Source organism: Galdieria sulphuraria (assembly GCF_000341285.1).
Source record: "Galdieria sulphuraria unplaced genomic scaffold scaf_56, whole genome shotgun sequence".
Taxonomy (NCBI): Eukaryota; Rhodophyta; class Bangiophyceae; order Galdieriales; family Galdieriaceae; genus Galdieria; species Galdieria sulphuraria.
In genome coordinates this window covers 71,602-95,524 of record NW_005178419.1, presented here as the reverse complement: position 1 = coordinate 95,524, position 23,923 = coordinate 71,602, and the positions used below count along the sequence as shown (strand labels likewise).

General features: G+C 38.2%; 16 protein-coding genes across 17 annotated transcripts in view; 9 read left to right on the top strand and 7 right to left on the bottom strand.

Annotated features, from left to right (window-relative positions):
- On the bottom strand, positions 1-1,254 carry Gasu_55030 (serine-type peptidase (DEGP1)). The gene has a single exon (XM_005703396.1). It carries the CDS (start codon positions 1,213-1,215, stop codon positions 34-36), a length of 1,182 nt encoding a protein of 393 aa, XP_005703453.1. The 5' UTR covers positions 1,216-1,254; the 3' UTR covers positions 1-33.
- A 160-nt stretch (positions 1,255-1,414) lies between these two features.
- Positions 1,415-2,479, top strand: Gasu_55020 (uncharacterized protein). The gene is made up of 3 exons (XM_005703395.1): positions 1,415-1,602; positions 1,652-1,957; positions 2,010-2,479. Exons 1-3 carry the CDS (start codon positions 1,524-1,526, stop codon positions 2,438-2,440), a joined length of 816 nt encoding a protein of 271 aa, XP_005703452.1. The 5' UTR covers positions 1,415-1,523; the 3' UTR covers positions 2,441-2,479.
- Positions 2,480-2,483: 4 nt separating this feature from the next.
- Positions 2,484-5,354, bottom strand: Gasu_55010 (methylmalonyl-CoA mutase). The gene is made up of 7 exons (XM_005703394.1): positions 4,724-5,354; positions 4,508-4,663; positions 3,948-4,453; positions 3,661-3,898; positions 2,975-3,611; positions 2,798-2,922; positions 2,484-2,747 (listed from the first exon to the last, which is right to left on the bottom strand). The coding sequence occupies exons 1-7, from the start codon at positions 5,216-5,218 to the stop codon at positions 2,523-2,525; spliced, it is 2,382 nt and encodes a 793-aa protein (XP_005703451.1). The 5' UTR covers positions 5,219-5,354; the 3' UTR covers positions 2,484-2,522.
- Positions 5,355-5,604: 250 nt separating this feature from the next.
- Gasu_55000 (uncharacterized protein) lies at positions 5,605-6,569 on the top strand. Its single transcript, XM_005703393.1, has 2 exons — positions 5,605-5,786; positions 5,845-6,569. The coding sequence occupies exons 1-2, from the start codon at positions 5,655-5,657 to the stop codon at positions 5,932-5,934; spliced, it is 222 nt and encodes a 73-aa protein (XP_005703450.1). The 5' UTR covers positions 5,605-5,654; the 3' UTR covers positions 5,935-6,569.
- Positions 6,570-6,870: 301 nt separating this feature from the next.
- Positions 6,871-8,274, bottom strand: Gasu_54990 (uncharacterized protein). Its single transcript, XM_005703392.1, has 4 exons — positions 7,885-8,274; positions 7,369-7,831; positions 7,204-7,322; positions 6,871-7,130 (listed from the first exon to the last, which is right to left on the bottom strand). Exons 1-4 carry the CDS (start codon positions 8,236-8,238, stop codon positions 6,987-6,989), a joined length of 1,080 nt encoding a protein of 359 aa, XP_005703449.1. The 5' UTR covers positions 8,239-8,274; the 3' UTR covers positions 6,871-6,986.
- A 10-nt stretch (positions 8,275-8,284) lies between these two features.
- Positions 8,285-8,919, top strand: Gasu_54980 (ubiquitin-conjugating enzyme E2). Its single transcript, XM_005703391.1, has 3 exons — positions 8,285-8,472; positions 8,522-8,626; positions 8,684-8,919. Exons 1-3 carry the CDS (start codon positions 8,326-8,328, stop codon positions 8,894-8,896), a joined length of 465 nt encoding a protein of 154 aa, XP_005703448.1. The 5' UTR covers positions 8,285-8,325; the 3' UTR covers positions 8,897-8,919.
- A 6-nt stretch (positions 8,920-8,925) lies between these two features.
- Positions 8,926-11,264, bottom strand: Gasu_54970 (mRNA (2'-O-methyladenosine-N6-)-methyltransferase). Its single transcript, XM_005703390.1, has 8 exons — positions 11,091-11,264; positions 10,988-11,043; positions 10,597-10,940; positions 10,375-10,545; positions 10,118-10,309; positions 9,739-10,068; positions 9,299-9,693; positions 8,926-9,240 (listed from the first exon to the last, which is right to left on the bottom strand). Exons 1-8 carry the CDS (start codon positions 11,156-11,158, stop codon positions 8,991-8,993), a joined length of 1,806 nt encoding a protein of 601 aa, XP_005703447.1. The 5' UTR covers positions 11,159-11,264; the 3' UTR covers positions 8,926-8,990.
- Positions 11,265-12,014: 750 nt separating this feature from the next.
- Gasu_54960 (electron carrier protein (proton gradient regulation 5)) lies at positions 12,015-12,723 on the top strand. 2 transcript variants are annotated; one of them, XM_005703388.1, is made up of 2 exons: positions 12,015-12,427; positions 12,476-12,723. In XM_005703388.1, the coding sequence occupies exons 1-2, from the start codon at positions 12,143-12,145 to the stop codon at positions 12,578-12,580; spliced, it is 390 nt and encodes a 129-aa protein (XP_005703445.1). In that variant the 5' UTR covers positions 12,015-12,142; the 3' UTR covers positions 12,581-12,723. The 2 variants fall into 2 exon arrangements, with proteins under 2 accessions (XP_005703445.1, XP_005703446.1); XM_005703389.1 differs by having other exon boundaries at positions 12,015-12,363; positions 12,476-12,601.
- A 1-nt stretch (position 12,724) lies between these two features.
- On the top strand, positions 12,725-13,719 carry Gasu_54950 (rubredoxin family protein). Its single transcript, XM_005703387.1, has 3 exons — positions 12,725-13,153; positions 13,206-13,420; positions 13,474-13,719. Exons 1-3 carry the CDS (start codon positions 12,752-12,754, stop codon positions 13,628-13,630), a joined length of 774 nt encoding a protein of 257 aa, XP_005703444.1. The 5' UTR covers positions 12,725-12,751; the 3' UTR covers positions 13,631-13,719.
- Positions 13,720-13,724: 5 nt separating this feature from the next.
- Positions 13,725-15,003, top strand: Gasu_54940 (Ras-related GTP-binding protein). The gene has a single exon (XM_005703386.1). The coding sequence runs from the start codon at positions 13,734-13,736 to the stop codon at positions 14,961-14,963; it is 1,230 nt and encodes a 409-aa protein (XP_005703443.1). The 5' UTR covers positions 13,725-13,733; the 3' UTR covers positions 14,964-15,003.
- A 21-nt stretch (positions 15,004-15,024) lies between these two features.
- On the top strand, positions 15,025-16,428 carry Gasu_54930 (fructose-1,6-bisphosphatase I). The gene has a single exon (XM_005703385.1). It carries the CDS (start codon positions 15,036-15,038, stop codon positions 16,329-16,331), a length of 1,296 nt encoding a protein of 431 aa, XP_005703442.1. The 5' UTR covers positions 15,025-15,035; the 3' UTR covers positions 16,332-16,428.
- Positions 16,429-16,434: 6 nt separating this feature from the next.
- Gasu_54920 (mitochondrial protein translocase, MPT family) lies at positions 16,435-18,104 on the bottom strand. Its single transcript, XM_005703384.1, has one exon. It carries the CDS (start codon positions 18,085-18,087, stop codon positions 16,525-16,527), a length of 1,563 nt encoding a protein of 520 aa, XP_005703441.1. The 5' UTR covers positions 18,088-18,104; the 3' UTR covers positions 16,435-16,524.
- A 155-nt stretch (positions 18,105-18,259) lies between these two features.
- On the bottom strand, positions 18,260-20,294 carry Gasu_54910 (nicotinate phosphoribosyltransferase). Its single transcript, XM_005703383.1, has 4 exons — positions 20,060-20,294; positions 19,472-20,004; positions 18,736-19,422; positions 18,260-18,668 (listed from the first exon to the last, which is right to left on the bottom strand). Exons 1-4 carry the CDS (start codon positions 20,265-20,267, stop codon positions 18,465-18,467), a joined length of 1,632 nt encoding a protein of 543 aa, XP_005703440.1. The 5' UTR covers positions 20,268-20,294; the 3' UTR covers positions 18,260-18,464.
- A 270-nt stretch (positions 20,295-20,564) lies between these two features.
- On the top strand, positions 20,565-22,099 carry Gasu_54900 (glycosyl transferase family 1). Its single transcript, XM_005703382.1, has 3 exons — positions 20,565-20,866; positions 20,919-22,028; positions 22,069-22,099. Exons 1-3 carry the CDS (start codon positions 20,615-20,617, stop codon positions 22,069-22,071), a joined length of 1,365 nt encoding a protein of 454 aa, XP_005703439.1. The 5' UTR covers positions 20,565-20,614; the 3' UTR covers positions 22,072-22,099.
- A 4-nt stretch (positions 22,100-22,103) lies between these two features.
- On the bottom strand, positions 22,104-23,504 carry Gasu_54890 (porphobilinogen synthase). The gene is made up of 3 exons (XM_005703381.1): positions 23,375-23,504; positions 23,283-23,324; positions 22,104-23,233 (listed from the first exon to the last, which is right to left on the bottom strand). Exons 1-3 carry the CDS (start codon positions 23,496-23,498, stop codon positions 22,146-22,148), a joined length of 1,254 nt encoding a protein of 417 aa, XP_005703438.1. The 5' UTR covers positions 23,499-23,504; the 3' UTR covers positions 22,104-22,145.
- A 10-nt stretch (positions 23,505-23,514) lies between these two features.
- Gasu_54880 (uncharacterized protein) overlaps positions 23,515-23,923 on the top strand; it is a 1,115-nt gene continuing 706 nt past the window's right edge. The window contains exons 1-5 of the mRNA XM_005703380.1: positions 23,515-23,604; positions 23,656-23,726; positions 23,780-23,790; positions 23,826-23,845; positions 23,897-23,923. The exon at positions 23,897-23,923 is cut by the window's right edge and continues 86 nt beyond it. Coding sequence (XP_005703437.1) covers positions 23,547-23,604; positions 23,656-23,726; positions 23,780-23,790; positions 23,826-23,845; positions 23,897-23,923 — 187 coding nt within the window. The 5' untranslated portion in view covers positions 23,515-23,546. The remainder of the gene's footprint in view (positions 23,605-23,655; positions 23,727-23,779; positions 23,791-23,825; positions 23,846-23,896) is intronic.

Genomic DNA, 23,923 nt, shown 5'->3' with positions numbered 1-23,923 from the left:
ACAACACATCTATGATTTATTTCGCAAATAAAATTATAAACGACTAGTCAACTGTCGTCTATGAAACCATTCGGAACCCTTTTGCTTATTATCTTCGACCATTTCTTCCAAAGTTAGTTTCTTCTCTATCCTTTGACCATCCCGAATAATTTCCAAAACAACTTCATCTCCAACATTCATAGTTTCCAGCACTCGATATATATCAACAGCACGATTCACTGAATGCTTATCAATACTGGTTACGATATCTCCCAAGATAAGTCTTCCAGAACCTTTTTCTCTCTTCGTTGCTAATAAACCAGCTTTCTGTGCAGGACCATCGGGTCGTAAATAGAGAATTAAAAGACCTTTCTCTAAACCTAATCTTCTTCCAAGTTGTTCTGGTGCAAAGAAAATTCCTAAAGAAGGTCGAATAGCTCTTCCATACTGCTTAATCTGTTCCACTACTTTTTTTACAGTATCCACAGGAATAGCAAATCCTATACCAGCAAAAGCTCCTGAAGGAGAAGCAATGGCACAATTCACACCAATCAGTCTTCCTCGAGAATCCAACAGTGGTCCTCCTGAATTGCCAGGATTGATAGCAGCATCTGTTTGGATGATATTAAACATAGGTCTACCCACTCTCGAAGCAATTTCTCTTCCCAATCCCGAAATAACTCCTGTTGTTAGTGTATACTCCAACCCAAAAGGATTTCCGATGGCATAGACACGTTGACCTACCAATAGGTTTTCTGAAATGCCTCTCGTCAAAGGCACCATACCCATCTCTGGCAACTGAACCAAACGCAACAATGCAATATCGTGGTCGGGATCTGTACCCACCAGTTTTGCCTCCAGTTCCTCGGTCGAGTCAAAAAACCTCACTTTGGCTTCTTTGGAACCCGCCATGACGTGATGGTTGGTTACCACGTGTTGGTTATCCCAAACGAAACCCGTTCCTGCACCTCTCGGGTTTTGTTCTTCTCCTGGAAGCCCAAATATTCCTTCCCATTCCTTTTTAAGCAAGTCTCTTGCTGACTCCAACGCTATGATGTGGACTACGGAGAGCCTGGCTTGCTTAAATATTTCAACAACTGATAACTCTTCTGGAGTAAGTGACTCTTGAGTGCTGTTTTCCAATTGTGAAGCATTACACTTTGGGTCTGTGTGGTGATGGTTGAGTTTCCAAGGTATAGCCAAAGGTTTTGTAATCCAAGGAGTAGAATGGAGCATGATGATTCAGTCAACGAACAGAAAACGATGAGGGAAATGAGGAAATTTCTCGTTCTTCTAGAATCACAACAGATAGAGAGGTCATTCATTGCTTTGAAAGATACATATGTCATCTTCTACGCTATTGTTTCCAATCCTATCAAAGCGCCGACTCTCATAAATAATAAGAATATAAGATCCATCAGAAGAACATATCATGTAGAATCGATGATGATTGGTTGGTGATAAGTGGGGTACAAGAGAATTGATTGAGTTGTTGGCATAAGAGAGACATACTTTTCGAGTATTGTTCAAAACACCCCAACTTAATGGAGCTGGAATATGAAGGACATGTTTCTTCGAAAACTGAAAATGGAGACGAAGACAGTCTTTATGAAAGTTCTTTATGTAAGTATAGCCTCTAGGAAACTGTATGTGGCCCCATTCACTCGTGTAGTGTTGTGTGAAAATGAACCCACAGTAAGTATTCCTATAGCATCCTCCAGAATGCACACGGTGAATTGTAAATACGGAAAACCGACCGTGGGATCACCCGAAGAACTCGTTGAAGCAGAAAGTTACACAGAACCAGACAAAAGAGAAGAACTATTTGACCAAGACACTGTTGTGGTGGAAGCCTATCCTACCGTTGACTATACAAATGGCAATAAAGAGGGTATTATTCAAAGTGAGGAATGGTTAGGAGAAACACACCAACAACGGCGCAGCTATAAAGTAGAACCAGTTGTGAGAAAACAGAAAGGTAACGATATTCAACAACTTGTCGTAAAAGAATCTTTGAATATCTTCTCTAGATACTTTGGTGAAGTCTAGCCCTTGTTCTTCCAGTTGTTTGCGAGACTTTTCCTCAGTATATTCCATTATTCAAGGGGAAAGTGGTCGAGAGAAATTGTTGTTGTTATGTGAATTGTTCGGAGTGGAAAGTAGTAGTGTAACCGATGTAAATGGACTCAAAGATAGACTGTTGAATTTTTCTATTCGTCAACCGTTGGATGCTTTCAGTCTGCAACGTTTGGAAAGTAAATTGAAACAATGGGATTTGGACAAAGTGAGAGAATCAGCCAGTTTGTTGCAAATAAGGGAGGAAGAACAAGATAAGGATAGACTGGTGGAGAGCATTGTACAACGACTGGATAACTTGGAGAGTTGGTCTAGTCAACAGGAAGAAGAAGAATTACCTAAAAAGAAAAAGAAAAGAACTGATAATAATACTAGTCGTGCATGATTCTATTGTGGGTTGATCGTCATAGTTTTTATGAAACGATATGTTGGAAAACTAAACACTGTTTTAATCATGACCAAGAACATTAAGATGTTTGTTCTACTCCATTATTCGTTCCATTGATAGGTTCGTCTTCGATAGCTTTCAGTACTTGCATAGCGGCATCTGGAATACGAGTTCCTGGTCCACAAATGACTTTGATACCAATCTTCTTTAGAAAGTCATAATCTGTATATGGAATGACTCCACCAACTATGACTTTGATATGGGTTGCAGACTGCTTTTGTAGTTCTTCCATAAGTTCAGGAACCTAACCAAAGAGATAATGAATTGTTTTGCAACTCAAAATGATTCTCTCACCAAAGTCAAATGAGCAGCTGCCAAACTAGAAACACCAATACAATGAACATCTGCTTCAATGGCTTGTTTGGCAACTTCTTGAGGCGTCGAAAACAAAGGACCAATATCAACATCAAAACCCAAATCTATTCAAACATATATTCAACAGCCTCTCGAGTCTAAAGTATTCTTACATACCAGCAAATCCTGAAGCTATAACTTTGGCGCCTCGATCATGTCCATCCTGTCCCATCTTAGCTACTAAAATACGTGGTCGACGACCCATTCGCTCTTCAAACTGAACAACATGCTCAATGACTTGTTCTAAATCATATCCTTCCTGTTTCGATCCGGCATCTTTCTTCATTCCGCGATAAGAACCTCGATAGGCGCCACTAACAACATCATCCTTAGGAACATGTCTGCCCCACACTTTTTCCAAAGAGCCACAAATCTCTCCCAAAGTACATCTGGCTCTAGCTGCATTTACTGAAGCTTCCAATAGATTCTTACTAGTATCCTTCGCAGCCATTTCCAAATCAGCAAGACACTGTTTTACTTTCTCTTCATCTCTACTGCTCTTAACCTTTTTTATTCTCTCTATTTGAGAGTCTCGTACTCGCTGAGCATCAATTTTTAAAATTTCCAACTCTTCAGACTGTTGATTCGAGAAATCTGTATCAGAAGATGAGCTCTCCAACCGATATTTGTTAACTCCAACAATGACTTCTTCACCCGAATCAATACGAGCTTGTTTACGAGCAGCACTCTCTTCTATCCACAACTTTGGCCAACCTTGAGCAACTGCCTTAGCCATTCCACCTGATTTTTCCACCTTTTCTAATAAGCAACAAATGATTGATTAGCATTTCCTTCTCTCTTACCTCTTGTATAATATATTCTGCTCTAGAAGCGAGTTCATCTGTCAATGCTTCCATCATAAAAGAACCTCCCCAGGGATCTGCAACATTCGGTATACCTGTTTCCAACTGTAAAATCAATTGAGTATTTCTAGCCAAGCGTGCAGAAAAAGCCGAAGGTAATGCAATGGCTTCATCCAAAGAATTGGTATGGAGACTTTGTGTACCACCTAAAACTGCAGAAAGTGCTTCAATAGTGGTTCTAGTCAATCTATTCAGTATCCTCATTCTTCATGGCATTCAATACCTACCGAATCACGTTATTGTATGGTTCCTGTTCAGTGAGTGAATAACCACTAGTCTGACAATGTGTTCTAAGAAGTAGAGACTTGGGATTCTTGGGTTGAAACTTCTCCTTCACTAGATTCGCCCACAATTTCCGAGCAGCTCTCAATTTGGCTATTTCTACATAAAAGTTCATACCAATACCAAAGAAAAAAGATACTCTTGGAGCTACTTGGTCTACTGAAAGGCCTGCTTGGATCCCAGTTCTCAAATATTCTATTCCATCTGCAATAGTAAATCCTAATTCTAATGCAGCATTTGCACCTGCTTCTTGCATATGATAACCAGAAACAGAAATCGTGTTGTATTTTGGCATGTTTTGTGCGCAATATTGCATTATATCTCCAATAGTACGCATTGACGGCTGTGGAGGAAATATAAAAGTGTTTCGGACCATAAACTCTTTCAAAATATCGTTCTGAATGGTTCCTGAGAGTTTTTCTTTAGCTACTCCCTGTTCTTCAGCCGCAACCTACGAAGAATTTCTCATTTACTGTTACTTTTTAAAACTATTTCATTTTCTTACAATATAGAAAGCTAAAACGGGTAATACTGCTCCATTCATGGTCATGGATACGGTTACTTGGTCCAACGGAATGCTATCGAATAAGAGTTTCATATCTTCTACACTGTCAATGGCTACTCCAGCCATTCCTACATCTCCTTTGACGCGTGGATGATCCTACCATCAATATGTATCCTTATATTCATATCACCAAACTTCCTAAAACAAAGCACTCACCGAATCATAACCTCGATGAGTGGCCAAATCAAAAGCAACACTCAGACCTTTTTGTCCAGCTGCAAGAGCCTGTTTGTAGAATCGATTACTTTCTTCAGCAGTACTAAAACCCGCATATTGTCGAATAGTCCAAGGTTTGTTTGTATACATGGAGGCGTGAATGCCTCTAGTAAAAGGATAAAAACCGGGTAACTGACTCTTCACCGCATCCCAATCGATATCCTCTGCAGTATAAATTGGTTTAACGTGAATACCTTCTGGATATGTCAAAACCAACTTCTTCATAACTTCTTCTTCTGAACATTTCAATTCTTTTGCTGCAACTTGTAACCATTGCTTTGGTAGAGGTCGTTCTCCAGGGGGGTTCTTCATGGTATGTCCTGCTTGGATATCCTTACTATTATTGTTGCTACTTTCCCTTGAAGTTGTAGAAAAGAAATACTTCCAACTTGCGATTCGATTCCTGTATCTTTGAAAAATACTTGTTTTCCACATGAGAATATTTATCACACACAATCTCCACTGAAAAGTGGCGCACTAGTACAATTTAGTACTTGGCATTTTTCTTCATAAATTATTCATATAAAAAGAGACAAACTGTTGAACAACAAACTTTTTCAAAGAATGAATTATATTCTTAACAATATTGGTAAATTACTCTTGTTGGGAAAGTTGATACTAGTACAGCACTGTACTTTTATCGAGATGATAATAAGATGACAATTCAATCCCTTCATCATTCATCACTATTGCGAGATAATGAAGAACGTCAACATAAGAATAAATAACGAATATCATTCTCCATTCTTTCTTCATCATAAGTATTAAATGATATTCATAGACACTAGAAATTTCAATGACTATTCCGATAAGTGAAGACCTAATCCATTTCTGAAATTTTAGTGGATTTGTGTAGAGAGAGATAGTTGATATGTACAGCTCTCGTTGGAACGTTACTTTGGGTGCTACGATATGTCACGCTTTTTTTATTGGCTTGGTATACATATTGCCTAGTGTAATATTATCCTCTGTACGTGAAGATTTGCATTTATCGGTTTCCCTGGTAGTGTTGCCTTTAAACACTTATAAAGTGGCAAACCTGTTATTCTTACCTTTTGCAGGGTTGTTATTGGATCGATATGGTTGTAGAAAGTGTATTCTCACCGGTTTATGTTTTACTTGCATTTTATCCTTTTGTTATAGTTGGATAACCAGTGTATGGCAACTTGTATGCATAAATATTGGATATGCTCTATGCAATGCGTTGTGTGGAACTGCTGCATTTGTCGTTTTGGTCTCTTCATGGTTTCGAGATGGCTTAGGAACAGCAATAGGACTGGTTTTATCAGGTTTCAGTTTGGCTGGTGTGTTATTTCCTGTAGGTTTGGGGACCCTTTTGGAATGGTTTGGTTGGAGAACTACTGTGTTTTTCTCCTTTTTGTTCTTCGTTTTGATTATTGTACCTTTGGCATATTTGACTTTGCAACAAGGGACTCTAGTTTCTTCTATGAATGAAGATACTGCATCTTCTTCCGTCCATCATTCTATCAATACTAATTTGGTTTCAGCAACTGACTTTAAATCACTATTGCTTTCGCCTTCTTTTTGGCTATTGGGCTTTGAATATTTCTCCTTGGCTTACTCTCAAAGTTTTCCATTCGATTATCTGGTGACATATCTTCATGAAGATGCATCATTTACATATGAAAAAGCAACAATATTCTTATCCATTATGAATGCTTGTGCAGTTGTTAGTAAATTGTTAGGTGGTATAATTGGAGATTATTCAAGTCGATTCAAAACATTGTTGGCCAGTTCATTTCTTATGTTGATGGGGGTTTTGTGTTTGTTACAAAGACAATCTACTGGCAAAGAAGAGAAACCGTATTGGACAATGACGAATCGGATAGGACAACTGGTTTCTTTTTCTATCTTATTTGGTTTGGGTTCAGGAAGTCTATGGAATAATTTGTATGCACTTGTTCCTTTTTATATTGGAACCGGTCATTTAGGGTTTTCTCAAAACTCCTTGTCAGCTTTGCATTATTTAGGTTCTGCTATAGGTTCCATGATGGGTGGAATAGTCAAGACACAAACTGGCTCATTTACTATAGATATCGTCGGAATTGCCGCTGTTTGTTTTCTCAATCTTCTTGTCGCTCTTTATTTGACATGGCAACAACAAATGTCGTTATCCAATACTATCCAAGTAGAGTATAGTACTCCTAACGACGAAATGGAATGAAAAAGATATTTTATATATTCAAAAAGGAATTTCCGGAGCATAACCAAAAACTACTTTGATGGGTAAAAAGATATGCTGTCTCCAACCTTGTTCTGTTTGTTGGGCATAGTCTTCAGGAACACTTTCTTGAATCAAATGAAGACGAGTCAATCCCTCTTCTGCCTATGTACAGATCAATGAATGTACCATAAGAAAACGAGTTACAAGAAGAAAACTTGTATTCCTTCAAACGTACCTTAGATTGAAGTTCTATTGTTACTCGTGAATAATGACCTGAAGGCCAATCTTTCATTCTCCATTCTTGGACGATTCGTTTTTCAGGTTCTAAAGATACAATCGTACCAGTAATTTGACCTGTCATCAAGTTAACATTGTTACAAGTAACATCTGACACGAATACCTTGTAAAAGTGAGAAGGCACAATTCACTTGGGGAGATATTTCGGCATGTTGTCTCGTATAAGCTTGTATCTTGGGTGCTAAAACAAAACAGTCATACAGATCTTTGGGTGAAGCACGAAACTTATCCCAAAGTTCCAATTTTTTAATAGCGACTCCTCTACTCGATAGTTGATCGTGAACGTGGTCCTTTGACGCAAGTACGGAGGATTCCTCTTCTACTTTTGGCTGAACGATTGTTTCTGCCTGGTTCCTGATAGTGTTGTCGTTACTTTGAGCACGTGGTTGTCCAACTACAACTTCGTCCTCCGACATGTTTCTATTTTTGGATATGGACAAATTAGCACCTGCACCTAACTGTTCGATAAAGTCTACCAAAACCTGTCTCAACCAATTCTTTGCTTCTACTTCCCAATTAGAAGTTTCCCATTTCTGTCTATCCCCTGTCGTCGCTGTCAAACTTATCTATTCAATCATATGTCAACCTCATCTTCCTTACGAAAAATAACAATACCTACCTCTGGTTCTCCTGATAACAATTCAATGGAAAAAGTGCCTTGTACACACTCTTCGTCTTCCGAACATTTGGCCTGCACAACGGACCACTGTCCTGTTATTTCCAAATCACATAAACTCTTCACGCGTCCTTTTCGTACATATACCGTAGCTTCTCCATGTACTTGCTCTGTAGAATTGATTCGGAAGTACCAAGGTGAAACAAGTGGACAACTGCTACCAGAAAGCATTTCCTTCAAACGTTTGGCAGCCCAACTACTAACGTCGTATTCGTTCCAGTGCCAATGATTCACGTTGGTTCCATCTTCTCTTTCTTCTACAATCCATCTTTTATCACCTTGACCACGCAGGGCCATAGTGTTCTAAGGAAGAAAGCAAACTTGCAAACAATTGCAGAAATTTCTAGATAAGAATTCCTCAAATTGGGAGAAAAAAGTTGTGGAATGGCGCCATCTCGTCGTTTATATAAAGAATGGGAAGAGTTGGAAAAAGCTAAGAAACAAGACCCTGATATCTTTCTTTATCCAACTGACGATAATTTGTTGCACTGGCAAGCAAAGTTGAAAGGTCCTGTCGACTCACCTTATGAGGTAAGAAATATAGTATATCCTTGAGGAAACCCAACAGGTTTTGTTTCAGGGTGGAACTTTTGTTTTGGAAATTCGTATTCCCAACAATTACCCTTTATCAGCACCCACCGTTCGACTGAAAACTAAGATATTTCATCCCAACATTCACGCCAAAGTAAGTTTCACAGCCTTACCGTTAACCTCTTGGAAGCCGTGTTCATACCTTTTTTAGACTGGAGAAATCTGTTTGGATATTCTAAAAACCACTTGGAGTCCTGCATGGACGTTACAGTCTGTTTGTCGTGCCATTTTGGTATTGCTGTCTCATCCAGAACCTGACAGTCCTCTCAATTGTGACGCTGGTAACTTATTGAGAGCTGGTGACTTGCGTGGCTTTCGTTCTGTTGCGAAGATGTATACAGTGCTATTTGCAAAGCAAGATTAAAGAACCTTGTTGGATGAACCTCGTTGGAATCGAAAAGAAGAAGCTTTATTTGTAACCTTGTGGCTTTTTCATTGAACATCGTTGAATAGAGTTGTCATTCGTTGGTTGGGGTGTTTATCCAGTTGGACGATGTGGGTGTTACTACTGGTGAAGTCGTTTCTTGTTCTAACAAGGGAGACTCTTTCAATTGTAAAGCAGCAGCGCTATTTCCCTCTTGTTGGATCACCATCGAAAAACTGTGATGTGCCTTATGTCCAGGATAGCTCCAAGTAACTACTTTGTTTTGATAACATTCATCGCACAGTTCGAAACTGAAACAGCTATCACATTTCCAGTAATTTCCTCTGTGAACCATTTCTTATAATGACCCATTTCCACTGAACAAAGAAGAATATTACTTACCCAATAGGTTTCATTTTGCATCCAGCACAAGCAGTATGTCGACGAAACTCTGAGGCAGAAGGAGTTATGATAGCTTCCATTTCATGTTGAAAAGTATGAGAACGCGGAAGTTTCATGGCAAAGAAACATTTTTGACACAAGTCAACTGTAGGAACACATTCCAAACAGTGAAAGCGATATCCAATGATTGGATATTGTAAGCATCCTTGACAACGAGCTCCTCGATGGACGGGAAGGTCGCCCGCACTCTGAGGAAGCTCATAAGCTTTCCAAGTATGCAATAGCGAATGCTTTTTTCCTTCTTCATGCAAAAGACTCTTATCGAAACAAGCTTCACACAAATCATATTCTTCACAATTTTGGCAACTAAAACGAACACCCCAAATAGGAGTCACCTAAAGAACAACAGAAAGTTATACTGAAAAAGTAACTTTACCAACTTTGCACATATTGCATTCAAAATACTCGTGATAAACAGCCTCCTCGACAACATTTTCCAAAGCAAAAAAATGAGCTTCTTGACTTGCTATTCCATCTTGTGCATGTTCGGATAAATATGCTGGCCAACAAATTTCACAAATATCATAATTGGCCTTAATTCGTGACTTGTAACGCCTTCGTCCTGTCGTAATACGTCTCTGGCAACGATCACAAGTAAACTCGTTGTGCCAATAAACATAATTCTCACCCAACTCGTTTCCAAGACTAAGCCAACCAGGACGAATATTATGGTTCCTCGCAAACAACTCTATCTTTTGAGAACCTGGAAACTACAAAACATAACCAACTGTCAATGTGTTGTTACAAAAGGTCATTTACCATGGCTTCGATGATATGATACAACTGATCCGGTTTTCTGCTTCGTTCTCGAACACTCGAAATAATAACATCGTTGGCAACCTTTCCTACATAACGAAATCGAGTATTGGGTCCACTTTTCAAACCAACTAAACACAATTCGGTAGAATGAAGAATATGATATCCATGACTGATATGTAATTTGCGATTTCTCTAAAAATCACGAATGCAAGTTAACCATAGTTATCCTGTTCGACTAATCTATATAACTTTATTACCGTCTTTACCCAAGTAATGAGGTCCACATAATCATAACCCCATTTACCAAGGCATTCCAACCCTGCAGCTACTTGTGACTTGACAACCCAAAGAAAAAGAAACCCTTCATCTGAAAGACAACCAATATCCATATCTCTAATATCTTGAAACGAAAGAGTACGATATTCCAACTATGACATAAACAGTTTCACTTTTTCACTTCAACTAAAATCCATTACAACCTGCCAACGACTGTTGCTAAACATGGTGTTCATGATACCATCGCTAGAACATTTCTTTTCAGCTCCACGTATACGCCAAGGCGGATCCGCTAAAACCACATCAAAACTTCCCAATTTCTCGCGAAGATAGCGTAAATTAAAGTAACGTAAGTCACAATTAATATATGCACCATCGCGAAACCTCTGATCAACTGCTGTTTCGTTCGCAGTATCTAGGAAACTAAAGAACTCTTTTTCTCTGTGATAAATAACCACGTTTTGGAGAGCACTCAGATCGATATCGTCCTCCACGTATTGACCTTTTAAGGTACCACTACTCCATGACTGTTCCAACAGAGATCCACCTGCATACTTGTGAATAGCCAGAAAATATAAGAAGAATAGAGCCTACTACCAGGAGAAGACACATTTTTTGCCTCTCTGCTTCGGAAACGTGTGTCACGAGAGCTGTGAAGCTTCAAAAGAAAGTATTTCGAACATGAGGAATTACTTACTTCTCCTCCCGATGAATAGAAAGAGCTAGTTCAAAATCGGCATCTTCACCACGTTTAACCTTCCCCATAGGACAAACTAAGTCACATGCGTCCTGAAAAATAGAAAATCAACACGTTGAGATTAAACAGGAGATTAAATCCAAAAACAATCAAAGCTAACGCAAAAGAGAATAATAAAATATTATCTGAAAATGCAATCAAAACTTCAAGTGAATCCACAAACTTTTGTCGAAAATAAGAAAAATACACTCTTATGATTAAGTCTTGAAAAATTATTCATAAAAAAATTAATTAGCAAACATAAAATTAAGCTCAAGAACCATGCCTCACTATGATCGAAATTAGACCTTGTGTACCGAAACACCAAAAACTTAAAAAAAATAAATATGACTTGTTAGCTTGAAAATATCAAGAAAAAACTTAAAATTCCCCATAATCGTTTAGTTGGAGTATTCTTCCAAGACGACAAAGATCATTTTCAGATAGAGTTTTTTTATCATAATACTAACATTTATGCAGATCATTGTTGTTTCAAGTAAAAGATAATTCGTTTGAATTGTGATTTTATTTTGGTCAATTATTTTAAATTTTTATGCTTTCCGTGAAAAGCTTGGTTATGGCATCAAAATTTAATTTTTTGTTGGATTTTTACGTTGTAAATTGCGTTTACTCTATTTTAGCGTATTGACTTCGCTTAAAATATTGACTTTTGATAAAATAAAAGGCGAAAACATTTACAAGCTGAAATTTCTCTCTAGATGATTTTTATGTTTGTTTTTTTTGTATTTATCGATATTTACTGGTAATTTGGCTCCTCATAATATTTTGAATAAAATTTTTTTGTCTTTTATATTTTTTCTAGTTTAGTCAAAAACTATTTTTGCAATCAGTATGCTATAGAACTTCTACTCTACATGGGATCTATGGCCTTAATTTGAAAGGCATTTTTGGAGGTTTTCTTTAATCTCAGACGCGACTGGTATTGTGCTGCAGTGTGTTTTTGTTTATTCTATTGACTTTATCCTCTACAAAAAATAATTTTCATTGAATACATGTCGTACTGTAATTTTATATCGACTTTTGCCGTTAAGGACTCTATTCGTTCTATTTTCTTGCTTAGTTCGCAATTTTCTTCTAGTTGCTGTCCGCATACGTTGAGAGTCAACAAAGGCATATTAGTTGGTCGCCGAAGAATTAAGCAATCTGCTATCGAAGTATATATGGGAAAGGTTTCCAACTTTGGTCCTTTTACTCCAGTTGTATACGTGACTAGGTGGGTACTAGGGAAGGATAGATTCAACAAGATAAGAGGAAGGGCCATTGCTCTCCACTCTCAAGTTAGTGTCACAGTCTTTCGTGGAACAAGTTAACCATGATATGAATAGGTAATCACTGAGTTTTGTAAGTATGTGGGTATGGATGCAAGGCTGAGGCAAGGACTGATTCGTTTAGCAAAGACGAATGGTAGCAAGCTTGGTTTTCTATCTTAAAATAAAAGAGGACCTGTGAGAAGAAAGATACATGGATTGTTTATAAAAACATTTTGTTGAAGACACGTTTATTTTTATGGATGGGTCACATTCCATCAAAGAAAATCGCTCTTTTAGAATCAAATGAATGATTCATTTTTAACCATTCATTATTATTTGTAGATGAATTGTATGGACGTTGCAAGTTTTGTAGTTACTCCAACTTCTTCACAGCTAATATTGACGAATAGAAAATATTTTTATGTACCTAGTATTTCCTGTCGTGGTTGTATTTACGCTACACGAAAAAATAGTGCAAATAGAACTGCTATTCTGCCGAATAATCAGATTAGTAACCAGTATTATTATTTTGTTGGGTACCAGAGAAGCAAGTCTAATCATTTGCTGAAGAACCAACGCTTTGTTTGCAGAAAAGATTGGACTAGTGGAAGTATTCATGTAGAGAAAGCTTCTTTCACACCGTGCTTTATCTTTTCACCAAATATTGAGTTTCATACCAGCCATTCTAGGAATTCTCTTCAAATATTGAGTGAACAAGATGGTTTCTCTTCAGAAGAAAAGGAACGTAGCCAGGTGTGTATTTGAACAATATAATGAATATCCAGTTTTTTACCTATCTGCATAGAGCTCTACTCATCATTCTTCAAGTTCGATATCCAGTAGTAATAATAATAATAACAATAGTTTTCCCAAGCCAAGAATGCCGAGAGCAGTTGCCAAAGCTAGAGCCGAAGGAGAGCCAGTTGTATTTGTAGAAGGAAAATGGGTTTGTATGGATTGTGGATATGTTTACCCTGATGATGCTTCTATAGCTTTTGAAAACTTGCCTGATAACTGGAGGTAAGTTTTTCCTTATCATTCACGTCATATGTTTCAAGTTCTTTTCTCTTTAGATGCCCTCTCTGTGGATCTCCTAAACGCAGATTTTTTAAAAAGCAAGGCAACAAGGTAGTAGCGAGGATGAGTGATGATCGTTGGATGATTGCCGTAGCTCTCGGTTTTTCCATAGCGCTTGTTTGGTTTGGTTACTGGGCTATTCATAACTTGTAGCGATTTCAATTTTTTTTTGTTAGTCGATTATATAAAGACGAATGAGATATACATTTCCATCATCAATAATGATGGATTTGTAAACTGTTATTCCTGAACAACGATGGACCGAGATACGCATAGTTTAAAAGCAACTGTGAGTTCCTATACAAAGTATGCTAAAGACTTGGGTCCCTATTCAGTACCGGAAGAAGAAAAAGTGAAGGGCAATGTGATAACTGAAAGTTCTCTTTCTGCCCTTTCACAGTCAAGCAAAGCATCTCCTTCGTCTACAAACAAGTGTAATATAGCTTTGGGAGGTTTAGCAAGATCAGGTAAAACGAGCATTCATAGTGTTATTTTCCACAAGATTTCTCCACACGAAACTCTATTCTTAGAAAGCACGGGTCGTATTGTAAAACATGTTGTCAGTCATAGCCCCTTTTGTCAGTTGGAACTTTGGGATTTACCTCCTGAACTTTTACAAAGTGATTCAGAAAGTTCTCCTTCTTTGGAAGATATAGTTAGTATTTGTTCAGCTCTTATATTTGTCTTGGATACTACTACAGAAACTCCAGATGAGACTTTGCAGTTACTTCATCAAACTATCGTCAGGTGCTATAATGTCAATCCGCAAATTCATATGGAAGTATTTATTCATAAGACAGATGTTCTATCGGATGAACAAAAGTTATCCTTTCAAAGAGAGATTCAGGAACATGTGGATGGGGAGTTACGAGATATTGGATTGGATCGAGTGGTTAGTCAAGTATCTTATCGCCTTACTTCCATATTTGATCATTCCATTTATGAAGCATTTTCTCAAGTCCTTGAGAAGTTGCATCCACAGACTTGTCTTTTGGAACGACTTTTAGATACTTTTGTTGGTTATAGTGGCATAGAGAATGCTTTTCTATTTGATGCTGTTTCTAAATTAGTTGTAGCAACGGATTCTTCACCAGTTCATGGAAATGACTTTGAGCTTTGTTCAGATATGATTGAAGTAGCTATAGACATTAGTGGAATTTATAGTTTTGGAAACCCTAGAAACCATACAAAGGAGGATTCTATTCAAGATAGTCATCCCGTTGGAGAAGAGTCTTTTATTTTGGATCACTGGAATATTTCTTCGTCTTGTGGTTACTTTTTTCAAGACTCGAGTTGTTGGTGCACCATACGTTTAGGAAATGGAATAGTATTACATATGAAAAGTGTTGGACATTATCTTTGTTTGGTTTTGATGGCGAGAGGAGAAATATTGGATTCCAATTGGGGTTTAGTAGGTTATAATATTCGTGTCTTTAGTGAATGTCTTTCCAAGGTTATCAAGTCAACGAGATGTTGTGATGCATAAAGTTTGTATTTCTACACAAAATGAATGGAACATCGATTCACTTTTCTCTCCTAAAGAAGAGAGTGGAGTAGAATGGATGACAAAACCCTGAGATTTTCTTCTCTTGATCACATGAAAGATGTGCAAGTATACTTTATTCAAGTATGGATATCCATCAAACCTACTATATCTTTACAAAGAAGAGTGTCAAGAAATAACCACTGCAAAAGATATCTTCCTTATAAGATGATAGCTGTTCAACCCCAACCCAAAAAGACTCCCGTAGCAGAATATTTACAAACCTCACAAGACACACCAACTTCACTCACTCGTTACTTGTTGGAAGTAGCCAAACAAAATAAGGATATGGGAGATATGGTGGCATTGATAAACGGTATTCAATTTGCTTGCAAAAAGATAGCTTCATTGGTTGGTAAAGCAGGGGTCACTGACTTGATGGGAATCTATCAACAAGGCATAGTCAACGTTCACGGAGAAGAACAGAAAAAGTTGGATGTTCTTTCTAATGAAGTATTGAAGAACGCTCTCAAATATTCGGGAAAAATGGCTGTCATAGCTTCGGAAGAAGAAGACGTTCCTATCATGGTAGAAGAAAGTTATTCCGGTAACTATGTAGTCGTGTTTGATCCATTAGATGGTTCTTCCAATTTGGATGCTGGATTGCCTACTGGAACTATATTTGGAGTGTTTCAACAACAATTCTCGTGTCTCATTCATGACTATGAGGAGTCCATCGATAACATGGAATTGGCTTGTTTACAAAACACTTTACAACCAGGACGTAGATTGATTGCCGCTGGATATTGTATCTATTCTTCTTCTACCATGTTGGTACTCTCATTGGGTAATGGTCTTCATTGTTTTACTTTGGATACGGAAGTTGGTGAATTTGTATTGACTCGTGCTAACATCCAAATTCCACAAAGAGGTAATATTTATTCTTTCAACGAGTCCAACTTTTATCAATGGGATAAAGGAGTTCAAGATTATATAGAGAGGTTAAAAAAAGGAAACAATCAAACAAATTGTCGTTATTCCGCAAGATATGTTGGCTCCATGGTTGCTGATGTACATCGTACAATATTGTATGGCGGAATATTTGGTTATCCAGCAGATAAAAAGAATGTCTCTGGTAAATTGAGATTGGTATATGAATGTGCACCGATGGCATATTTGGTTGAACAAGCAGGAGGTAAAGCAACCACGGGAATAGAAAATATTTTAGATTTGACACCAAAAGATATTCACGAAAGGAAGCCTCTTATATTAGGTTCTCCAGCAGATATCGAAGAATTTCTGCAAGTATATGGAATGTCACGAGTTGATAGAGAAGATATGCATATGTGGGATAACTTGAGTAGTTTATAAGATGAAAGAGGGTTGATGGAATCGTATATGGTTTTCTTTACAAGTCTTTGTTAGTCAAATCATCTTCATAGTAACATATAAAATGTTGTTTTCTCCAATCTTCAACAACTGGAAAACTTTTACTCTCTCTTTTTTTGTGTTAAAGAGAAAGCAACCTATTTGTATCCATTTCAGTCTCCTTTGTTATATCTTATTATTGCTCATAAAGTTGCAATTTGGCAAATATCTTATTGGCACGAACAGAATCACCAAAGCCTTGTAATATGTTGGCCAACTGTTCATAAAAGATTTTGCCTTGCCTTTTTAACAAATATTGAGCTTGTTTCTGATAATTCTGACCTGCTTCAAATTCCTTGCAATGAATACAAGCTGCAACCAAAGCAGCAAAAGTATACACATTGAGACTCAATCCCATCTTTTCCATATGTTTTAAACCCAACTCAATCACTTGAAAGCGTACCAAACCACCTCCAGCTTCAAAAAGATAACGAAATGTAACATTATTGGGAACAATGTTATTCTCTAGCATAGTATCGAACCACTCCAAAGTTGCAGTATACTGTTTCGCAGCAACGGAAGCGTGCATCAATCCATTATAAGTATAACGATCTTTTAATAACCCTTTGGTTGACATTTCCGCTGCAAATCCTAATGCTTTGTTATATTCTCTAGAATGAGCACAAGCACTTATTAAGATATTATAGGTAACGGCATTCGGTTCCACACAATGATTCTGCATTTCATGAAAAAATTCCAAGACATAATCCAAACGACGAAGCCTTCCAAAAGCTTCCATAATGATACTAAAAGTGATGACACTGGGAGATATATGAGTCGACAACATCTTGCGAAACATCTTTCTTGTTCCTTCAATATCTCCTTTGGAAGCAAATATTCGTAGAATAGCATTATATGTATAAGCATCCGGAGCATCCCCACTCATGTGAAAGTTTTCAAACAACTCCAATGCCTCACGATATCTCATGGTTCGAGAACAAATATCAATCGTGGCATTGTATACTATCCTGTTCGGTTGGATACCTGTTTCTAACAAAGTATGAAATAGTTTTAAAGCCAAGTCCACATGTGGTGGTTGTGCTCTTGAACATACAGCAATCATAGAACTAAAGACATAGTTGCTAGGAGGGATTCTCTCTTCTTCGTACATCTTCCAGATAACTTTTGCCGACTCCATATCACGCAATTTGGAACAACAACTGAGTGCAGTGGCAAAAGTCACTGCATTGAGCACAACTCCTTCTGCTGACCGCATCTTTTCTAGAATAGCAAGTATTGTTTTGATATCCTTTCTTCCAACACATTCACGTATTCTCGAATTGTACCAAGAAGTAGGAGATACTCCTGGAGGTGGGAGCTTTGTATCTTTTTCTGCATATTGCGACCTTTTGTTCTTCTGCACTTTGACTCCAGTACTACCTTGGGAAGCCTTCTCTTCTAACTTTTTAAGCGTACCTTCCGGAGAACTGTGATTTTCTGTTGGTGGTTCTTTAGCAGTGTTGGGAACGTTGAAGGGAGTACTTTCTTCTCTTTGCACGTGATACAGGGAATATAAAGAACTCGACGCTACAGTGTTGTCTTTTACACGATAAACAGAAAGTCTCCGACATAAACTTGGTTTCCACTGAACAGACCAAAAACGAGGAAAGGATAAAGCACGTCCCCGTCTAAGGTTGCGAGAGTTCACATTATTTCCATAAGCAAAAGCCGATATCAAAACTTGAGTCATCGGCCACATGTCCAACAATTCTCTCAACGACCGAATGGAATTGAAGGATATTGCATGGATAGCATTCCTCTTTCCACACCCTATATTTCGTGTTTTGAAAAGTACAAAAGATAATCAAACTCCATCGAGTGGAAACAATCAAAACAGTTCTTATAAGACAATTACTTTCCATCAAAAGACTTTTCCCTTCCGCCATTTTATCTTTTTCTTCCTACATGTAGACAACTGTCCAACTGAAAAGTATTCTTGAACAGCTCTCAATGAATGACCACGTCACACAATTAACTTCACTTTTTGGTCTCTTCATTTAGAAAACTGCAAAGTCTTGTTTCATACTATATAAGATCCACAGAGTGGATTCTCTTTACCTCATCCTTTACAAGAAATCATATCAATTCTGGAATGGGAGTTTCTTCCAACCATAAGCGATGAATGAAATCAAACAACGTCTGAGAAACCGATACTTTGTATGGAGTAGGATTCAGAAATCGACGATGATCTTCTCGAAGACAACTCATTTCTTGTTTGCAAAATTCTCGTAGTTGTGAAAGAGGATACAAACAAGGCTCAACGGGCTTCCCATTCCAAATCTATCGTCCATTATTCATGTCATTCACTTGCTCATTTCCAGAAAATATACAAAAATTGATCACGTACCATTTTCAATAAAGGCTCAATACGTGTAGGGACTATAAGACAACGTTTCCTTTCCACATAAGGATGTCTACAAAGTATCTTATCTCCCACCTTCGGTGCTTCTTCCGTTTCAAGTGTCAGCAAATCAACTAGTGGATATCCCTCCTTGCCATATAAACGATAAGCATTTTTGGAACAAGGAATAGTAAGCTTCGAAATATCTTCTGATACTTTGATACGGGGTTGTCGATTGATTTCAACCAATTTATACACACAGCCTAACGCTGGCTGTTGTTGACAAGTTACCAAATGAGTACCGATACCAAAAATATCAATCTCATGCCCCTGTTGTTGCAATGACAATAACGTTGCCTCGTTAAGATCGTTGCTAGCAGCAATTTTGACCTGATTCAACTCGCTTTTCCCCGTAAGCCTTGATATTCTTGAAATTTCTTTCCTAGCCGCTTTGGATAGATACGAAAGATCGCCAGAATCCAAACGAATTCCCAAAGGCTTATAACCAAATTCCAGAAGACATAATGCAACACAAATAAAATTGGGAACTCCAGAACCCAAAGTATCATATGTATCCACGAGCACCAAAAACTTATCAGGGAAACATTGAGCATAAGATATAAAAGCTGCCAACTCTCCTTGGTTGGTAGAGTAGCCTAGCTTTTCTCGAGTTTCTAATACTAACTGAACAAACTAAAGCCAATGTCCAGTGGCAATATATGATGAATAGCATTTTACTTACTTCTCTTTCGTTTCGATTGGAATCTAACAGCTTCGTAGTAATGAGTTGGCTACAATCAGAGAAGGTTTGTACGAATGAATGGGCATGGGTACCACTACATGGAATTGCAAAGAGTTTACTAGCGAGAACATTGCTCGTTGCATCAAAACCACCCAAATAAGTATATCGAGAAGCTGACATTCCCCCATCTGCACCTTGTGCACGACGCAAACCAAACTCCAAAAGGGATTTCTCACCTACTGCTAGTCGAAAACGAGCAGCATTCGTGGCAACTAGGGAAGCATAATTGATGAGGTTCAATAGTGTTGTTTCCAAAAGTTGACAAACGGCGAGTGGTCCTTCCACGCGAAGTAGGGGCACCAAAGGAAAGACAACACTGCCTTCCACAACTCCATAGACTACAACTTGAGAAACATCTAGATTTCTAAGCCAATCAAAGAACTCTTCTTCTGCCTGTATAACGTTTTTAAGAAACTGAATATCACTTTCAGTAAATTGAAAGGTTGCTAAGAAACGAACGCATTCCTCGAGACCTGCAAAAATCTGACGAGTTCGTTAGATTGTGTTTTCTCGGCTTTAAAAATTCACTTGCCGCAAACTCTCCATCGAACGGGCATTTTCTGAAAAACAAGTCAAACACGGCCTGGTCTTCATGTCGGCCTTGTTTCCAGTAACAATAAGCCATCGTTAACTGATAAAGATCCGTCAACAAAGCGTTTACAAAGTGATTGGTAGGCTTTAGCTCGTGAAAAAACTTAGGGTTACAATTGCTGAAAGAGTCCTGGTTGGTATTCATGGAAACCGAAACTCAATATGCTCGTGTGTATGCGTCGAAAGTTACCAGTCGTGTATCCTTCAAGCAGAAATTCAATTTCTTCACAAACGGATGGCATCATTTCCTGTTCATCCATTCCTCATGACTATATGTCATCATATTATTTTACCTATTTGCAAGTTTTCCAGAAATAAACATAAACTATACCAATTTCATCGCATTTGAAAACATCATTCGGTTGAAATCGATTCATTACAGCAAATCAACCGAAAATGGCGCCAACTTACTTTTTTCTCCTTGAAATTGTGATGACCTGTATTGGGAAACTTTAGTAAGCTTTCAAAAACTTTTGTGAACAAATACCACAGATGGAAACTCCAGTGAAGTTTTTCCATCGACTCAAGCGCAGTTGTGGAAATATAAAAGCCGTTTTGATCTGCTGTAGCTTAATGTTCACTTTGGTTATATTTTGGTCATGGGAACCGAGAGAAGTGTATAGTTTTGAAAGGGAACGACAAAGATTACTATCACAGGGGAGAAGACAAGCTTCCAGTTCAGACTACAGTGCAAGTTCTCGAGAGAAACTGAATATGTCACTTTTATGGTTGAGTCAGTTCAAGGTACGTTCTTGTTTCCCCCTTGACAACTTCTTTTCTCATCGCAAACCTATAGAGCGCGACAGGTTTTAGTACGGAAGCATTTGCTTTTCTGGAAGGTTTGCAAGAACGGGTAACAGATATTGATATTTATCAGTTTGATGGCGAAATTCACGAAGACTACGTGCGCAATTTGAACGCAGAAGCCAAAAAACTGATAGTGCGCCATTGGATGGAGGACGAGGAAAGTAAATCAAACTCCCGAAAGAAAAACTCCAAAATGTATGACGTCATAGTGTTTCACAGTGTTGCCCACGCTTGGCAACCTCACCTGTATAAGAATGGTTTATATCGTGTCGGTAGGACTATGTTTGAAACCGACGGTATTCCAAAGATGTGGCAAACGCACTTGAACTATGTGGATGAAATATGGATACCTTCTCAATTTAATTTCGAGACCTTTTCACGTTCCGGTGTGGATCCTAGTCGCTTGCATATTGTGCCTCAAGCAATAACGCAATATGCGTATGACTTACCTACTGTTTTGCCTTTGAAGCTGCCTGCTCCGGTGACGGATAAGGATTTTGTTTTTCTTTCTGTTTTCAAGTGGGAACCAAGGAAAGGAATCGATATTTTGTTGGATGCATATTTTAGAGAGTTTGACGCTTCGGACCCTGTATGTTTGGTAATACTCACCAGAAAAGGAAATAGCAACTCTTCTGTATTTACGCAAAAGATATCTCGATATGTGGATAGCTTGGGAATTCCTTTATACAATCGAGCAAAGTTTTTAGTATTAGAACCAAGTTTACCGACAGATTTAATGCCAAGTTTATATCGTAGAGCAAATGCTTTTGTGTTACCCTCGAGAGGCGAAGGCTGGGGTCGACCTTTGATGGAAGCAATGCTTATGAATGTACCAGTTATTGCAACCAATTGGAGTGGAACTACCGAATTCTTACGAGACGATACTGGATATCCGATTTCAGTGGAACGTCTCGAAGATTGTTTATCTGGAGAGTTAGAAGCAGCAGACCAACAAATGTTTGGTGGTCAGCGTTGGGCTAGACCGAGTGCAAGTCATTTGCGAAAGCTTTTCAGATACGTGATGGATCATCCAATTGAAAGCTTGAAAAAAGCAAAATACGCTCGCGAGCAGATTTTGACCAAGTATAATCCTTATGTTGTAGCTGATATCGTAGTGGAGCAATTGAAAAGAATTCTAGTAAGGCTAGAAATGGAAGGAAAGAGAAGGAATGTTTAGATGTCCCTGACACGTTGTAAAACTACCTTTGAATCCTTCTTATTGCAAAAAACTTTTGCGAGCAATATCATCTTGTTCAACCAACCATTGTGCAGCATCTTTCGCAAAGTAAGTAAGAATTGCGTTGGCACCTGCACGTCGAAAGCATAACAAACTTTCCATGACACATTGTTTTTCATCCAACCAACCTTGTTGTGTTGCAGCTTTAATCATTGCATACTCTCCAGATACTTGATAAACCACAACTGGCAGCGTAGTATTTTCTCGAATCAATCGAATGATATCCAAATAAGGCAATCCTGGTTTGACCATGAGCATGTCTGCACCTTCATGTTCATCCAATTCCATTTCCCTCAGAGCTTCCAAAGCATTTCCTGGATCCATTTGATAAGTCTTCTTATCTTTAGGTACTCCTGGAATATCTACTGGAGCAGAATCCAAAGCATCTCGAAAAGGACCGTAAAATGAAGAAGCATACTTTGCAGTATAAGAACAAATGCTGACGTAAGTATATCCCTTTTCATCCAATGCCATACGAATAGCTCCGATTCTTCCATCCATCATATCAGAAGGTGCTACGACATCCGCTCCTGCTGCTGCATGACATAGTGCTTGTCTACACAATTGTTGTACCGTTTCGTCATTCAATATGACGGATTGTTTCTGTTTTCCTTGAACAATATCTCCTACCATACCATCATGACCCATACTTGAATAAGGATCCAAGGCAATGTCTGTCCAAACCATTACTTTGGGAAACTTGCTCTTGATCTCACTGATTGCTTGAGGTACCAATCCATTCGGGTTATAACATTCACTTGCTGTATTAGACTTGAGTTTCACATCTATTTTTGGAAAAAGAATCACGTTCTGTACTCCCCAACGATACGCCATATCAACTTGTTCAAGCATGGAAGATATACTATGCACTTGGCAGTCTGGCATGGAAGGAATGGGTTTCACATATGAGTCAGCGTGAATAAAGATGGGATAGACCAGGTGTTGAGGCAAGAGTATGGTTTCTCTGGTTAAGGAACGAATGGCATCGGATTTTCTATTTCTTCTCGGTCTCTGAGGTAGGGATAACGAACCTTTGCTAAAATCTTCCTTTTGTTTCGTCTTTGTTTCTATTCGTTTTGGTTAGAATATAACAAAGGAAATAAACTGTCGCCTTACCTCTTTGGTCAAGCGTCATGTACACCCATGAGCGATATTTTCCTATAGAAACGAGTAAGATAAAACTTGAATCCCATACATACGTAACCTACCTCTTCTCTTCAAGTTTCTATTACAATCAACTTTCCAAGGAATTTTTGCAGTAGATCCATGCAACTTTTTATGAGCTCCTTTGTCACTAGCACCACAAAACCAGCAAGGAGATCCTATCCACATCCCCCTCCTCCAAACAATCTTCTTATTTGTGTTGTGGGAAAATAGAAAATGTCATCATCTAGTTCCGTACAAACAGCTTATCAAGAATTGCAAAAGGTACACAAAGGTATTCAAACTCGTTGTTAAAAACCGAGACCATGGTGTAAAGTTTTATCAGATATAGGAAAACTTTTTAATAACAAACAAATACTAACAGCACAGTTGAGAGAAAACGAACTTGTCAAAGCGGTGAGTAAGAAGAGAGAAGTTGTCCAGTTTATGATCATGTGCACGTATAATAGGAAGTGGATTTGTTGGATGAGTCAGCAACTATTTACAAGTTGGTAGGTCCTGTTATGGTAACACAGGTAGGCGGAAAAAGAGATGGTTAGACAGATAGTGTATTGAAGAGCGAATAGGACTACGTAGAAGTGAAAAACAACGTG

Excerpts from the sequence above, each read along its gene's own strand:
- Gasu_54940 (XM_005703386.1), top strand. The coding sequence starts at position 13,734 with ATGGACCGAGATACGCATAGTTTAAAAGCAACTGTGAGTTCCTATACA.
- Gasu_54920 (XM_005703384.1), bottom strand. The coding sequence starts at position 18,087 with ATGTGGCCGATGACTCAAGTTTTGATATCGGCTTTTGCTTATGGAAAT.
- Gasu_54930 (XM_005703385.1), top strand. The coding sequence starts at position 15,036 with ATGGATGACAAAACCCTGAGATTTTCTTCTCTTGATCACATGAAAGAT.
- Gasu_54900 (XM_005703382.1), top strand. The coding sequence starts at position 20,615 with ATGGAAACTCCAGTGAAGTTTTTCCATCGACTCAAGCGCAGTTGTGGA. Across the intron at positions 20,867-20,918 it reads TATGGTTGAGTCAGTTCAAG|AGCGCGACAGGTTTTAGTAC; the intron begins GTACGTTCTTGT and ends GCAAACCTATAG.
- Gasu_55000 (XM_005703393.1), top strand. The coding sequence starts at position 5,655 with ATGTACAGCTCTCGTTGGAACGTTACTTTGGGTGCTACGATATGTCAC. Across the intron at positions 5,787-5,844 it reads TGCATTTATCGGTTTCCCTG|GGTTGTTATTGGATCGATAT; the intron begins GTAGTGTTGCCT and ends TACCTTTTGCAG.
- Gasu_54980 (XM_005703391.1), top strand. The coding sequence starts at position 8,326 with ATGGCGCCATCTCGTCGTTTATATAAAGAATGGGAAGAGTTGGAAAAA. Across the intron at positions 8,473-8,521 it reads CTGTCGACTCACCTTATGAG|GGTGGAACTTTTGTTTTGGA; the intron begins GTAAGAAATATA and ends GTTTTGTTTCAG. Across the intron at positions 8,627-8,683 it reads ATCCCAACATTCACGCCAAA|ACTGGAGAAATCTGTTTGGA; the intron begins GTAAGTTTCACA and ends TACCTTTTTTAG.
- Gasu_55010 (XM_005703394.1), bottom strand. The coding sequence starts at position 5,218 with ATGTGGAAAACAAGTATTTTTCAAAGATACAGGAATCGAATCGCAAGT. Across the intron at positions 4,454-4,507 it reads CCGTTTTAGCTTTCTATATT|GTTGCGGCTGAAGAACAGGG; the intron begins GTAAGAAAATGA and ends AATTCTTCGTAG. Across the intron at positions 2,923-2,974 it reads TATAGCTTCAGGATTTGCTG|ATTTGGGTTTTGATGTTGAT; the intron begins GTATGTAAGAAT and ends ATGTTTGAATAG.
- Gasu_54890 (XM_005703381.1), bottom strand. The coding sequence starts at position 23,498 with ATGTGGATAGGATCTCCTTGCTGGTTTTGTGGTGCTAGTGACAAAGGA. Across the intron at positions 23,325-23,374 it reads TAGAAACTTGAAGAGAAGAG|GAAAATATCGCTCATGGGTG; the intron begins GTAGGTTACGTA and ends TCGTTTCTATAG. Across the intron at positions 23,234-23,282 it reads CATGACGCTTGACCAAAGAG|AAACAAAGACGAAACAAAAG; the intron begins GTAAGGCGACAG and ends CAAAACGAATAG.
- Gasu_55020 (XM_005703395.1), top strand. The coding sequence starts at position 1,524 with ATGGAGCTGGAATATGAAGGACATGTTTCTTCGAAAACTGAAAATGGA. Across the intron at positions 1,603-1,651 it reads TCTTTATGAAAGTTCTTTAT|TGTTGTGTGAAAATGAACCC; the intron begins GTAAGTATAGCC and ends TCACTCGTGTAG. Across the intron at positions 1,958-2,009 it reads AGTTGTGAGAAAACAGAAAG|ATACTTTGGTGAAGTCTAGC; the intron begins GTAACGATATTC and ends TATCTTCTCTAG.
- Gasu_55030 (XM_005703396.1), bottom strand. The coding sequence starts at position 1,215 with ATGCTCCATTCTACTCCTTGGATTACAAAACCTTTGGCTATACCTTGG.
- Gasu_54960 (XM_005703388.1), top strand. The coding sequence starts at position 12,143 with ATGTCGTACTGTAATTTTATATCGACTTTTGCCGTTAAGGACTCTATT. Across the intron at positions 12,428-12,475 it reads CCATTGCTCTCCACTCTCAA|GTAATCACTGAGTTTTGTAA; the intron begins GTTAGTGTCACA and ends TGATATGAATAG.
- Gasu_54910 (XM_005703383.1), bottom strand. The coding sequence starts at position 20,267 with ATGAATACCAACCAGGACTCTTTCAGCAATTGTAACCCTAAGTTTTTT. Across the intron at positions 20,005-20,059 it reads CGATGGAGAGTTTGCGGCAA|GTCTCGAGGAATGCGTTCGT; the intron begins GTGAATTTTTAA and ends AGATTTTTGCAG. Across the intron at positions 19,423-19,471 it reads CCAATCGAAACGAAAGAGAA|TTTGTTCAGTTAGTATTAGA; the intron begins GTAAGTAAAATG and ends CATTGGCTTTAG.
- Gasu_54990 (XM_005703392.1), bottom strand. The coding sequence starts at position 8,238 with ATGGCCCTGCGTGGTCAAGGTGATAAAAGATGGATTGTAGAAGAAAGA. Across the intron at positions 7,832-7,884 it reads TGTTATCAGGAGAACCAGAG|ATAAGTTTGACAGCGACGAC; the intron begins GTAGGTATTGTT and ends ATGATTGAATAG. Across the intron at positions 7,323-7,368 it reads TGCCTTCTCACTTTTACAAG|GTCAAATTACTGGTACGATT; the intron begins GTATTCGTGTCA and ends ACTTGATGACAG.
- Gasu_54970 (XM_005703390.1), bottom strand. The coding sequence starts at position 11,158 with ATGGGGAAGGTTAAACGTGGTGAAGATGCCGATTTTGAACTAGCTCTT. Across the intron at positions 10,941-10,987 it reads AAATGTGTCTTCTCCTGGTA|GTGGATCTCTGTTGGAACAG; the intron begins GTAGGCTCTATT and ends ACAAGTATGCAG. Across the intron at positions 10,546-10,596 it reads TTAGCAACAGTCGTTGGCAG|TTGGAATATCGTACTCTTTC; the intron begins GTTGTAATGGAT and ends TTTATGTCATAG.
- Gasu_54950 (XM_005703387.1), top strand. The coding sequence starts at position 12,752 with ATGGACGTTGCAAGTTTTGTAGTTACTCCAACTTCTTCACAGCTAATA. Across the intron at positions 13,154-13,205 it reads AAGAAAAGGAACGTAGCCAG|AGCTCTACTCATCATTCTTC; the intron begins GTGTGTATTTGA and ends CTATCTGCATAG. Across the intron at positions 13,421-13,473 it reads AACTTGCCTGATAACTGGAG|ATGCCCTCTCTGTGGATCTC; the intron begins GTAAGTTTTTCC and ends TTTTCTCTTTAG.